The sequence below is a fragment of the Sebastes umbrosus genome, chromosome 14 (genome assembly GCF_015220745.1).
Source record: "Sebastes umbrosus isolate fSebUmb1 chromosome 14, fSebUmb1.pri, whole genome shotgun sequence".
NCBI classification, from domain to species: Eukaryota; Metazoa; Chordata; class Actinopteri; order Perciformes; family Sebastidae; genus Sebastes; species Sebastes umbrosus.
The window spans coordinates 31,266,967-31,281,850 of NC_051282.1; the positions used below are offsets into that span (position 1 = coordinate 31,266,967).

The 14,884-nt window shown below is 36.2% G+C and overlaps 1 protein-coding gene across 1 annotated transcript in view; it reads right to left on the reverse strand.

Annotated features, from left to right (window-relative positions):
• Positions 1–14,884, reverse strand: part of LOC119501350 — a 74,432-nt gene that overhangs the window by 30,781 nt on the left and 28,767 nt on the right. The window contains exon 3 of the mRNA XM_037791673.1: positions 7,701–7,717. Within this exon, the coding sequence (XP_037647601.1) occupies positions 7,701–7,717 (17 nt within the window). The remainder of the gene's footprint in view (positions 1–7,700; positions 7,718–14,884) is intronic.

Genomic DNA, 14,884 nt, shown 5'->3' on the forward strand with positions numbered 1-14,884 from the left:
AGTTCCCCTTTTGTTTCTTGATGCACAGTGGCTTCAGTTCAGGACAGGTTTTTGTATTACCACATATCACTGTGGCTGCCATCCCATCCACAGTGCCGCATGCTCGTACAAAAACCTTTTCCTGAAACACAGCAGTGCATACTGTAAGTCTGACATTAACCAGCCGAGAGGACTGATAGATGAACAAATCCACCGTCCAAGCATATTTTTTACAGACCAAAATAATAATTTTTTTCCAGTACATTTCATTCACTTAATCAATAATGAATTTGCATGTTTGTTTAGATTCTGATGTTAACCCCCTGAGACGACTGACTTTACCGTCTTTCAGAGGCTCTAGCAGGTTCAGGTTTAAAGCTAGAGTGAAGCTACAGACATCATATGAAAACTAGTAAACCTAATGAATCCATATCCATTAGGGATGCTCATTTTTAAAACATTTCTTAACCGATAACCGACCCTCGTTAACCGATTATTAACCGACAAGCTTTGTGCCTCGCATGCAGCGGTGCACCAGCTGCAGGAGCACAACAGATCTTCGTTGACGGGAGTCTCCAGTTCAGCGTCCGGGAGCGTTAACTTAGCAGCTCCGATGCTGCGTGTAGTGTCGCCGACATGCTGACACTTTCCCAGTAAAAGTCTCCACCACACATTTAGTTGAGTTCAGCAGGTTGTCAGCTGTGTGTCTGCCCGGCGTAACGTTAGCGAGTGGCCGACAGACCATTTGTGTGTTGGTGCTACGTTAGCAGCTCTAGCGTTGCCGGTGGCTTCGTGCTCGCCGTTGTCACACACGTATTGTGTCTGTCAGCGCGGCGTAACTTCGGGGAGTGTCCCACAGACCGTGTGTGAGTGTGTCGGTGGCGTTATAGCTGTGATAGCTGTAGCAGTTACAGTTTATTTGTCGGTGAATAAATGCTACATCTTACAACCGATAGCATTAATCGGTTAAAATTCTTAATGTCGATTAACGGTTAAACCAGCGGTCAGAAACCTGCGGCTCCGGAGCCACATGCGGCTCTTTCCCTGTGGACTTATAAAAATGGAAATGAATAAATAATGTTTTTTTGTTTACATTTGTATTTTTACTTATCATTGTTGTAGGTCTACGGCACGACTGTACGACGGAGTATTAGAGCCACATTGACGAAAAAATAAAAGAATCTTAGATTTTGAGAATAAAGTCATAATATTATAAAGTAGTAATTTTACGAGTTATTTTCTTTTTTTCCGTAAAGTTATGAATTTATTCTTGTAATATTACGACTTTCTTTCTCGTAATATTATGACTTTATTGTGTAAATCTCAGATGTTTTTTCCCTCAATGTGGCCCTAATACTCCGTAGTACATTGTCTCTTTGGCCCTCACTGCATTAGACTTATATACTATATACTTAGACTATAAACTGTGTTACCTTCATCACAATGATCACATGTTTTGCGGCTCCAGACAGATCTTTTTTCTCTATTTTTTTGCCTAAAATGTCTCTTTTGGTAGTAAAGGTTGCTGACCCCTGCACTAGTCCATTAAATATTATCTTTGTTCATGTTTTTTTTTTTACTTACGTGACGTCTTTCTCTTGAGGCACAGTGCCTTTACGCCTCAGATCAGGACGGGTTTTTGTATTACCACATATCACCGTGTGGTACCCCCCCCGTATGCACAGTGCCAAATGCTGCTACAAAAACCTCTGCCTGTTACGGTGCATTGCCTGTCCTCTATGTACTCAGCATTGTACGCTTTGAAGCATAATTACTCTTAATTATTGAGTTATTATTATTCTGCGTCTTTGCATCGTTGGTGATTGTGTTAAGTTAGTCAGTCTGTCAGTCTAGAACAATGAATCTTTTGTTGCCTGATGATGCTTTTTCTTGTTCTCTTTCTACTCAGTATTTTCTATATTTCAGTGCTTTTCTACAATTAAACTATAAAATCACTTTTTATTTTTTCAGGTTTGAAACCTAATTATTGTCCTGATGATTGATTTTTTTTAAAATGATTTATTGTACAATAGTGATGCAATAAAGTAAACACATACATTGTGCAGTAAAACCATGGATGAATGACATCCGCCTGGTTTTCACTATATGTGAAATATATTATCTTTGCTGACACAAAACATGAGAACAAATTAATCTTCTTTTTAGGATAAAACTGAAAATCTAACAAACCTTTACTCTTCCACTATTCCTTCCTTCAGTGTCTGATACATTTGGGAAGTGGCCTGTTTTTTTTCTTTTGGCACAGTAACGTTGGGCCTCCGTTCAGTTCAGGATAGGGTTTTTGTATTACCACATATCACTGTGGCCCCCGTAGTATCCACAGTGGCACACACTCATACAAAAACCTCTGCCTGATATGATGCCGGATAGGGCTGCACCATTACAGCCAAAATGATAATCACGATGATCAATATTGAGATCAGGATTATTTATCAGGATTATTCATTGATTTTTAGGTACAAAATATTTTATTTTATCACATTCAAATAAAACAGAGCGCTGCTTTCACTGCTGCATTCCTGCTAATGTACAAATAATTACATCAAAATAAGACCGGTCCTTATTCACAGTGCATCTCCTAGGACAGGGGTCAATAACCTTTACTATCAAAAGAGACATTTTAGGCAAAAAAATAAATAAAAAAAATCTGTCTGGAGCCGCAAAACATGTGATCATTGTGATGAAGGTAACACAGTTTATAGTCTAAGTATATAGAATATAAGTCTAATGCAGTAAGGGCCAAAGAGACAATGTACTACGGAGTATTAGGACCACATTGAGGGAAAAAACATCTGAGATTTACAGAATAAAGTCATAACTTTACAAGAAAAAAATAAAATAACACGTAAAATTACTACTTTATAATATTATGACTTTATTCTTGAAATCTCAGATTTATTTATTTTTCCTCAATGTGGCCCTAATACTCCGTCGTACCGTCGTACCATAGACCTACAAAGATGATAAATAAAAATTAAAACGTAAACCAAAAAACGTTATTCATTTCCATTTTTAAAAGTGCACAGGGAGCCGCTGGAGAGGAGCTGAAGAGCTGCAGGTTGCTGACCTCTGGTCTAGAACCAACCAAATAAATAAAAATATAAAAATAATATAATATTATAAGAATTAATAAATAAACACAATTAATGTTTGATTAATTGTACGTTTTTACAGTAGAAATCATGAGGTCTTTTACCCTTTTGAAACCTAATTATTGCTGTTTTTTTTTTTAATAATCACATTTTTACTCTGTGAATATTTACATGATGCTCTCTGTGTGTTAAGGAAACCGTGTTCAATGTCTTTAAATGTCTCTGCTGTTCCTAAGAAGAATGTGTTGGACACATCCAGGCAGCAGAAAGCAGTCTCCCCTCCTGACTTGCTTTCTGTTCGCAGCGTTTCCGTCTCAGTGGAAACGGAGGTTTTTGTCACATGATATATCACCGTGGTAGCTGTTATATGGCACAGTGATATGATCCCATACAAGAACTCCACCCTGCACACGCTGGCTGTCACGTCACACTAATGCTGTCACTTTATCACTATTTCATATTAGTTCAACTGTTAATTAACAGTAATGTTAATGTTTGATTATGTGGACAAACAAATTGGCAGCTCAAAGTTCCCTGATTGTGTTTTTAATTGTATTTTTTATTTAATCATGCTTATACACACACTCCTGAAAAGGGGCTTCACAATTATGATAATGATTAGTGATCAACCGATTATCGACCTACGACTAATTGAGACTTAAACTGCAGCACAAATTTAAGTTTTCCTTGTTTTACACTATAAGGAGATATTGTTTATTTATTTATTAAAATGTTCCTTTAACGTTAAAAGAAGCTGGGAGCTCCCTGCACTTTTTTATTTTAAGATAAAAGTTCTTTTTTTAATTAAACATATGCTTTAGTTCTGTGTTATTCACATTTTTTAAACCAAGATTTAATGTTTTTCACTGCAAATGTGTATCGGTTCAAAATCATCGGTGTCCTTGATTACTAATAATCGGTATCGGTCGATCCCTTATAATGATATAATAAAACAGACGGATATAAATATTGTTTTGGATTTACATTGTGCAGTAAAATCATGGATAAATTACACCTTATTAGAATGAGAATCAAAACTACTGTATTATAAAACAACATCAAAATGCTCTGATACATATTTCATACCTGGTGTGTGTGTTTTTTTCAGACGTATCATCAAAAGGGTTGGGTGACCTAACACACAAAGATCATTTTTAGTTTAACACTTAATATTTAATATTATAGGGTTAAGCTTTTCTGATGTGTTTTCAGAGTAAAACTGATAAAATTAAGAATTCGTTAATTTAATTTACCCTTCCAAAGGTCCACTGAACATCACCTTTCTTTAGTGACCTGAGTTCCCCTTTTTTTTCTTGATGCACAGTGGCTTCAGTTCAGGACAGGTTTTTGTATTACCACATATCACTGTGGCTGCCACCCCATCCACAGTGCCGCATGCTCGTACAAAAACCTTTTCCTGAAACACAGCAGTGCATACTGTAAGTCTGACATTAACCAGCCGAGAGGACTGATAGATGAACAAATCCACCGTCCAAGCATATTTTTTACAGACCAAAATAATATTTTTTTTCCAGTACATTTCATTCACTTAATCAATAATGAATTTGCATGTTTGTTTAGATTCTGATGTTAACCCCCTGAGACGACTGACTTTACCGTCTTTCAGAGGCTCTAGCAGGTTCAGGTTTAAAGCTAGAGTGAAGCTACAGACATCATATGAAAACTAGTAAACCTAATGAATCCATATCCATTAGGGATGCTCATTTTTAAAACATTTCTTAACCGATAACCGACCCTCGTTAACCGATTATTAACCGACAAGCTTTGTGCCTCGCATGCAGCGGTGCACCAGCTGCAGGAGCACAACAGATCTTCGTTGACGGGAGTCTCCAGTTCAGCGTCCGGGAGCGTTAACTTAGCAGCTCCGATGCTGCGTGTAGTGTCGCCGACATGCTGACACTTTCCCAGTAAAAGTCTCCACCACACATTTAGTTGAGTTCAGCAGGTTGTCAGCTGTGTGTCTGCCCGGCGTAACGTTAGCGAGTGGCCGACAGACCATTTGTGTGTTGGTGCTACGTTAGCAGCTCTAGCGTTGCCGGTGGCTTCGTGCTCGCCGTTGTCACACACGTATTGTGTCTGTCAGCGCGGCGTAACTTCGGGGAGTGTCCCACAGACCGTGTGTGAGTGTGTCGGTGGCGTTATAGCTGTGATAGCTGTAGCAGTTACAGTTTATTTGTCGGTGAATAAATGCTACATCTTACAACCGATAGCATTAATCGGTTAAAATTCTTAATGTCGGTTAACGGTTAAACCAGCGGTCAGCAACCTGCGGCTCCGGAGCCACATGCGGCTCTTTCCCTGTGGACTTTTAAAAATGGAAATGAATAACTGTTTTTTTGTTTACATTTTCATTTTTTACTTATCATTGTTGTAGGTCTATGGTACGACGGTACGACGGAGTATTAGAGCCACATTGAGGAAAAAATAAAAGAATCTTAGATTTCGAGAATAAAGTCATAATATTATAAAGTAGTAATTTTACGAGTTATTTTCTTTTTTTCTCCGTAAACTTCTGACTTCATTCTTGTAATATTATGACTTTTTTTCTCGTAAAGTTCTGACTTTATTCTGTAAATCTCAGATGTTTTTTCCCTCAATGTGGCCCTAATACTCCGTAGTACATTGTCTCTTTGGCCCTCACTGCATTAGACTTATATTCTATATACTGAGACTATAAACTGTGTTACCTTCATCACAATGATCAAATGTTTTGCGGCTCCAGACAGATTTTTTTAATTTATTTTTTGGCCAAAAATGTCTCTTTTGATAGTGAAGGTCACTGACCCCTGGGTTAAACGGTTAATTGTTAATACCCTGGTACAGATGTTTACCGGCTGCCAGTTCCGTGATTTACTCGCCAAACGGAAAATCGACCCACATCTGGTGCTTGGCGGGTGTTCATTTCTAACCCTGATTGCATCATTAGGAAACAGTATCACTCTTTAAGCCTGTGGTTGCCGTGTTATCAGCATCATACGCAGCATTTCCTTCTCAGTGGAAGGAGGTTTTTGTCACATGATATATCACTGTGGCCGTTATACTGCACTGTGGTATAACTCCATACAAAAACTCCACCCTGCACGCTGGCTGTCACAACACACAAATGCTTTTACTTAAAGAGAGTTTATTTTTTATATATTATTTTTGTTAAGATCAAATCATGTGTAAGGAGTCAGCAGTGCAAACTGACTTTTTTTTATTATTTATTATTGTGGTTATTTTTTTCCTAAAAGAGGGCTTCACTATTACAATAATAAGACACATACATATAAATAAAGTTATTTATATACACTGTGCAGTAAAACAAATGACATTCACGTCATCTGAATGAGAAACAAAACTACTGCAGCATAACAAGATCAAATGGTACATATTCCATACCTGGTGTATTTATTCAGGCATCATTTGAAGTTTGGCTGACCACAGTAATAGTAGTAGTAGTAGTAGTAGTAGTGATATAAAACACTACCCAGTCATTTATTAGGTCATTCTATATCCAGTATTTTAGTTGTTTGGGCTGACTGCTCTTCTGAGAGGTTTTTGTAACTGTGTGAACCACCGTGGTGGTTACCCGAGTATACACAGTCAAAAACCACCATGCAAAAACCTGCACCACAGTGTACGTGTAGCCGTCTCTGCAATACACAACACGACAGCTACTTTTACAATTAATTATTGAAATAATTCAGTTTTTTGTGGGATTGTATTGTCCATTGTAAGTACTTGTTTTCTCTGTTCTTTGCAGCGTCTGTAAAAACATTATACTGTATTTGTTTTTTTATGTTCGAGTAAACTATCGTACTGTATTATATGACAGCCCACTTTTTACCGTATATTGATAGAAAAATTATAAAGAAAATATTAAACTTAAATTTACATTATCATACATTAAGCGTTTTGCAGTCTAAATATGCATGCTTAGTATTTTTTAAATTTGACTTCAGAATGTGATGTTTTAATTAAACTAACATGAACAGTTTAAAGAGATGATAAAATAATAGAGATGCACCGATCGCACTTGTTCAGTCCCGATATCGATAGAGAAACCTGGGCTTTGGGTATCGGCCGATACCGAGTACCGATCCGATACCAGTGATTAATTAATAAACTGTATGCCTCACTGTGTGGAAGTGACTGGGATCATTCTTTAATGTGTAAGGAAACATCAGGCCTGACTTAAACAATGCTTTCCTAACTTTGTAAAACAAAATGGAACAAATAAATACATAGATGGAAATTTACTGAATTGTTATTTATTATTAAAATAATAAATTGTACACCAGTAACTTGGTAAAAAAATCTTAAAAATTAACAGAATTTGTATTTATTATTAAAATAGTAAATCGTGCACCAGAAACTTGATAAAAAAATATCTTCAAAATTAACAGAATTTATATTTATTAAAATACAGTGATATACATTTCTGGTCATATCGCCCAGCCCAACCACATATCACTGTGGCCGTAACCCCATACACACCCCATACTCATTCTAAAACCAATGCCTGATCTCTTTTTCTTCAGACACAGTGACTTGTGCTCGTGCTTCAGATCAGGACAGGTTTTTGTATTACCATATATCACTGTGGCCGCTGCTACCCGAATACACAGTGGCACAGACTCATACAAAAACCTTGAGCCTGATACGATGCATTGTTGTAGCTTTTTGTACTTTATGAACTCAACAATGGCAATCATGAAATAAAATTCTGCTTTTTCTGCATTTTATTTGTAATTTTACCCTTTGAATCATAATTATTCTGTATTTTTTTGAAAATCCTATTCGTCAAATTTTGGCATTGTTTAGCCAGCATGGCTCTAGGGATGGCAGAGTTGGTCTGTCCACCACTTTGGTCCAGGCTGGTGGTATTTTCTTATGTTCGATATATCGTACTGTATTATATGACAGCCCACTTTTTACCGTATATTGATAGAACAATTATAAAGAAAATATTAAACTTAAATTTACATTATCATACATTAAGCGTTTTGCAGTCTAAATATGCATGCTTAGTATTTTTTAAATTTGACTTCAGAATGTGACGTTTTAATTAAACTAACATGAACAGTTTAAAGAGATGAGAAAATAATAGAGATGCACCGATCTGACTTGTTCAGTCCCGATATCGATAGAGAAACCTGGGCTTTGGGTATCAGCCGATACCGAGTACCGATCCGATACCAGTGATTAATTAATAAACTGTATGCCTCACTGTGTGGAAGTGACTGGGATCATTCTTTAATGTGTAAGGAAACATCAGGCCTGACTTAAACAATGCTTTCCTAACTTTGCAAAACAAAATGTAACAAATAAATACATAGATGGAAATTTACTGAATTGTTATTTATTATTAAAATAATAAATCGTGCACCAGAAACTTGGTAAAAAAATTTCTTCAAAATGAACAGAATTTATATTTATTAAAATACAGTGATATACATTTCTGGTCATATCGCCCAGCCCTACCACATATCACTGTGGCCGTAACCCCATACACACCCCATACTCATTCTAAAACCAATGCCTGATCTCTTTTTCTTCTGACACAGTGACTTGTGCTCGTGCTTCAGATCAGAACAGGTTTTTGTATTACCATATATCACTGTGGCCGCTACCCCATACACAGTGGCACAGACTCATACAAAAACCTTGAGCCTGATACGGTGCATTGTTGTAGCTTTTTGTACTTCATGTACTCAACAACGGCAATCATGAAACAATATTCTACTCTTTCTGCATTTTATTTTTAATTTCACCCTTTGATTCATAATTATTCTGTATTTTTTTGAAAATCCCATTTCCCATGTGTTTAGCCATAAGGGGGATGGCAGAGTTTGTCTGTCCACCACTTCGGTCCAGGCTGGAATAACTCAACAACTCTTTGATGGATTAGGATGAAGGTTTGGTCCCCAGATGATGAATCCAAGTGACTTTGTTGATCCCCTGACTTTTTCCTCTAGCGCAACCAGCAGGTTGAATGTTTTAGCTTTTAGTAAAATAGCATGGCAACTATTGGATGAATTGCCATGAAAGAGAGAGAGAGAGAGAGAGAGAGAGCGGCGGGAGCGAGTAATGTTACCGACTCCGGCCCACGCAGGAAAAGAGGCACATACTCATTCTAAAACCAATGCCTGATCTCTTTTTCTTCTGACACAGTGACTTGTGCTCGTGCTTCAGATCAGGACAGGTTTTTGTATTACCATATATCACTGTGGCCGCTACCCGAATACACAGTGGCACAGACTCATACAAAAACCTTGAGCCTGTTACGGTGCATTGTTGTAGCTTTTTGTACTTTATGAACTCAACCACGGCAATCATGAAATAACATTCTACTCTTTCTGCATTTTATTTTTAATTTTACCCTTTTTAATCATAATTATTTTCAGGTGTTTTTATACTAATTAAAATATACTTATTAATATTATATTCCATTTCTGCCGGTAAATCCCCGTAATTGTTACACACTGGTCCTTTAAATGAAAAGATGTTGTTTTATGAGATGCAGAATTAGCAGCATTAATAAATGTGTTTGTATTCATTAGAGTGATTCCTCCTCTGGACCTGTTGATCTCAGACAAATCCCACCACTGAAATGAAGCATTATATTAAAGATAAACTCCACACTCCATCTTACATGGAAAGAAAAGCATCGTTGCACTGACCTCTGTGAGCTGAAAGGTTCAAGTCTTTTGCACTTGTTGTGACCCCACATAGCTGCGCTGCAGTGTCAGGAGTGCACGTTGAAGCCTGTAGATGGCAGCAAAGCATTATTGCTGTAGTGTCAGGAGTGCACATTGAAGCCTGTAGATGGCAACAAAGCATTACTGTCAACTTGTATAGTTCATCTTCACTGCAGAATGCATTTAAAGGGCAGTCCAGGGCTTTGGTTGCATGTGATGTACATCAGACAGAAGTTTACACAGATGTAAAATGTAGAAGTATTTCAGCAAAACAAACTACTTACAATACTTGTATACTGTGAATTTATAGGATTTCTACTGTGTTTTACTATTGCATGAAAGAGGACAATCTTTGTTTCCACTGCACATTCTGTTAACTGCACGTTTCTGAGAATACGGCTGCTCGTGCTTAAATACCACAGCGGTCACAAGGCGTGGTTTCACTGGATGACTTAAGTGTATCAGGCCTGTTCAATTGGCGGCCCGTGGGCCGAATCCTGCCGTTTAATGACCTGAATCCGGCCCTTTGATTATTTATCATTATGAAAATGTATTTTAAAAAGTCTAACTTTGTTAAAAGTTTCAACCCAGGCTGTTTACTGTAAGTGGACGGATTTAGGAGAGTCCAACTGAATTAAAAAAAAGATGTTAAATGAAACATTGTGTTTACTAGTTGCTGGTGCACGATTTATTATTTTTAATAATAAAAAAAAATCAGTTAATTTTGAAGATTATTTTACCAATTTGCTGGTGCAAGATTTATTATTTTTAATAATAAATAAAAAATTCAGTTAATTTTGAAGATTTTTTTGCTAAGTTGCCGGTGCACAATTTATTATTTTAAATAATAAATAAAAGTTCTGTTAATTTTGAAGATTGTTTTACCAAGTTGCTGGTGCACAATCTATTATTTTAATAATAAATACAAATTCTTAGGAATTAGGAGAGTCAAACTGAATTAAAAAAAGATGTTAAATTCAACATTGTGTTTATTAAAACAATAATTTACTAAGATTAAAAATGTGTATTGTTTTAATATTTAAAATCCTATCTTTGCAGACAGGAAATGTGATTGTCCCCTTGGCCCTTAGAAGAGTAATTAAATAAGCCTGCTGTATATGATGGAGTTGGCCTGCAAGGAAAGGAGATTTACATGTATGTATGTATGTTTGCATAATATAAGTACATACTGTACATAGGTGCAAGTGTTCCCTTTTTGCCACTAGATGACAGTCTTCACCCACTTTTCTCTTAACCAGCTGGCATGTACACCAGAATGTCACTCCAGCACTTCAACATTATTCTCAAGAAGTTTAGAGTACGTCGGTCATCGATCAGCCTCTAGTAGTTCAAGCTGTGCAAAGTTTATTTCACATGTAAATTAAAAGCATAATACTTGTATGTTATTTAAGTATGACAGGCTGTGGTTATTTTTCAGAGGCTCTAGTAGGTTCAGTTTTAGGACTAGAGTGAAGACACAGATATCAGATGAAACTAGAAAACCTCATGAATCCATTGGTTGGTACCAGGTCATGGCCATTTTCAAAGGGTTCATTTGATCGCTGACGTCAAGATGTGTGAATGAAAATGGGTTCTACGGCTACCCACGAGTCTCCCCTTTACAGACATGCCTACTTTATGATAATCACATGCAGTGACTTGAGCCCAACTGTATTCATGTGTGATGATGTTAGTCCCCATAGGAGACATTTCATTGTAGTGAGACCATATTTCTGAAACTAGACCTCTCTGTATAAAATGACCTGTGGTGACCTCTAGGATAATCACAGCCTCATGAAACTTTACAGCCACAAACTAGAGACCTAGAGCATTCAGAGGATGGATGGATCAAACTAGAGACCTAGAGCATTCAGAGGATGGATGGATCAAACTAGAGACCTAGAGCATTCAGAGGATGGATGGATCAAACTAGAGACCTAGAGCATTCAGAGGATGGATGGATCAAACTAGAGAGCTAGAGCATTCAGAGGATGGATGGATCAAACTAGAGACTTAGAGCATTCAGAGGATGGATGGATCAAACTAGAGACCTAGAGCATTCAGAGGATGGATGGATCAAACTAGAGACCTAGAGCATTCAGAGGATGGATGGATCAAACTAGAGACCTAGAGCATTCAGAGGATGGATGGATCAAACTAGAGAGCTAGAGCATTCAGAGGATGGATGGATCAAACTAGAGACTTAGAGCATTCAGAGGATGGATGGATCAAACTAGAGACCTAGAGCATTCAGAGGATGGATGGATCAAACTAGAGACTTAGAGCATTCAGAGGATGGATGGATCAAACTAGAGACCTAGAGCATTCAGAGGATGGATGGGTCAAACTAGAGACCTAGAGCATTCAGAGGATGGATGGCTTTCCTAGCTAGATTGACAATAAGGGGGTTTCTGAGCAGTTTACACAACAGAAGTGCTCGCCATCCAATCGCCGAAAAAATGCAATTCTTGCAGAAATCTCCAAAATGTCAAAAAGTTTTTGATCCCAAATCACAGCATGTCTTTTTCTATGGTGTTCCTCAAGGTCTTGGTGTCTTAATGTGGTATTTTGGAGGGATTATTGATAATTTCTTTATCAATCAATTTAGCATCAAATCTGTGTAACAAATGGTATCAACCCAAAAATTGCTGCGGCAACTTATGAGACATAATAGAGCATGGGGATGACCATCATATACTTCTATCATCATGTTCTAAGCTGCATCTCAAATTAATCTTCAGGTTCCCAGCTTTCAGATGATGTACACCACTTCTATGTGACATCTACTGTTGACCTGCTATCTCCCCCTAAACACCCCCTGGACCCCCCTACAGAAAACTAAAACGGCTCTATTGTGGGTCTCAGAGGGGTTAAGACTTGAGTACTTCTTCTTCCACAGCTGCCGATATGCAAATGGAAACAGTGAAAGATGGGTCTCTCTTGTTTCGAGGAAGTTTATTTGTAGCTCTGACGGTTTCCACAAAGTTTCGCTACTACAGGTGTAGTCCCAGAGGTGCAGAGAGAGAGGGAAGTGACTCTCTAAAGATGATTATGTTTAGAAATAGAGAAACCTTCAGAGCTTAACTGATAACAGAAGTTTCCGGTAGGCTGACTTGACGTGTTGTTTCAGATGTTCTTAGAGGAACTCTGTGTTTCACTCAACTGAAAACAAAATCCTCAAAAGCTTTTTGTTGTTTATCACTCTCTTTATTGAATTATGTGGCTGTCCAAATCATATTCATTGTATAAATATTAATATTGAATTAAAGATGAAAGCAAATATGATAAACTAAATTTAAAAAACATGAAAAGTTCAGTACAGTATATGTTCACTACTGTTTACTATATACATTATAGACTGGAATTTTAACTATTGTTTAAGTTTTGACCAATTTGTTGCTGCATTAAAAAGGTTTAGACTTGAATTGTAAATCCTGTTAATTTTGAAGATGTTTTGAAGTAGCTGGTGCACGATTTTTTTTTTTTAATAATAAATAAAAAATCTGTTCATTTAAAATTTGTCTTTACCAAGTTGCTGGTGCACGACTTATTTTTTTTAATAATAATCAAAAATTCTGTTAATTTTTAAGATTTTTTACCAAGCTGCTAATGTATGATTTATTATTTTAATAATAAATACAAATTCTATTAATTTTGAAGATTTTTTACCAAGCTGCTGGTATATGATTTTTTATTTTAATAATAAATACAAATTCAGTAAATTTCTATCTACGTATTTATTTATTACATTTTGTTTTACAACGTTCAAAAAGCAATGTTTAAGTCAAGCCTATTTTAATTTACAGGTTACAGAGAAATCTTAAAAAATGTTCAAATGACTTGCGTAATCATTATGTATGACGATCATTTAATTTAGCACATATTATTCATAATGTACATGTTTATAAAACCAAACCACACCAAACCAACAAATGAAGACCTGTCGTTGTCTATGCTCTGCATCCACCTCATTCTTCATGGTTTCTTCATCTGGAAAAAAAAGGGAAAAAGAAAAATCAAACAATTAAAAACACTATTCTATATTCAGATTGTTAAACAGTGGCAAAGGTTTGATTGATCACTTTAAACTAGAGTTTCACCCGGCTGGAGAACTGACACCCAAATGATCTCTGTGACTTCAATACACCGTTCAGTGCTGTTCTATAAAAATCAAATTAACCGTTGGACATCTGGTGACATTTGTAATGTGTTCCATAAATGATTAATATATTAACATATGCCGTGAAATATTTAAAAAAACACAAACCAGCACATTTTCTGTGGTTGCTGCTAAATATTGATCAGTCACACCTGTGCTGGTTGGCCGTGCCAGTAAACTCTGTTTAAAACAGAACAGGTGCATTTTTACACCACTTTACTGCGTAATTGTGGCCATCAAAATCAACACAATAATAACACAGTTGTGTTTTTTACTTTAACATGAAGGTTGTTATAGCCAGACAGAGCATTTCAACAGTCAGAAAGAATGATTTGGTGCCAATTAACTTTTCAGATATTACTAATAACTAATTACATATTTGATTTTTTTATTTTAATACGCTAAATGGATGCAGTCATTTGCATTATAAAGGTCTCCCTTTTCAGGATCATATGCACTGCATCAACTTTCACATTAATATCCTTCAGTCTTTTCTCCCATATCACAATACTCGATATTTTCAATATTTTCTTACACCCCTAGTTTATATACTATATACATTATATCCTGAAATTTTAATTCCTGTCTAAGTTTTGAACAATTTGTTGCTGCATTAAAAAGGTTCACACTTTAATTGTAATTCCTGATATTTTTGAAGGTTTTTTACCAAGTTACTGGTGTATGATTTAATATTTTAATAATAAATAAAAAGTTTGATAATTTTGAAGATTTTTTACCAAGTTACTTGTGTATGATTTGTTATTTAAATAGTAAATATAAATTCTGAGAATTCTGAAGATGTTTTTGCCAAGTTGCTGGTGTGTAATTTATTACTTATTTATTATTTAATAATAAATGATAATTAAATAATTAAATTTGTATAAATAAGAAGAATAAGATGTTTTTAAAAATTTGCTGCCGTACGATTT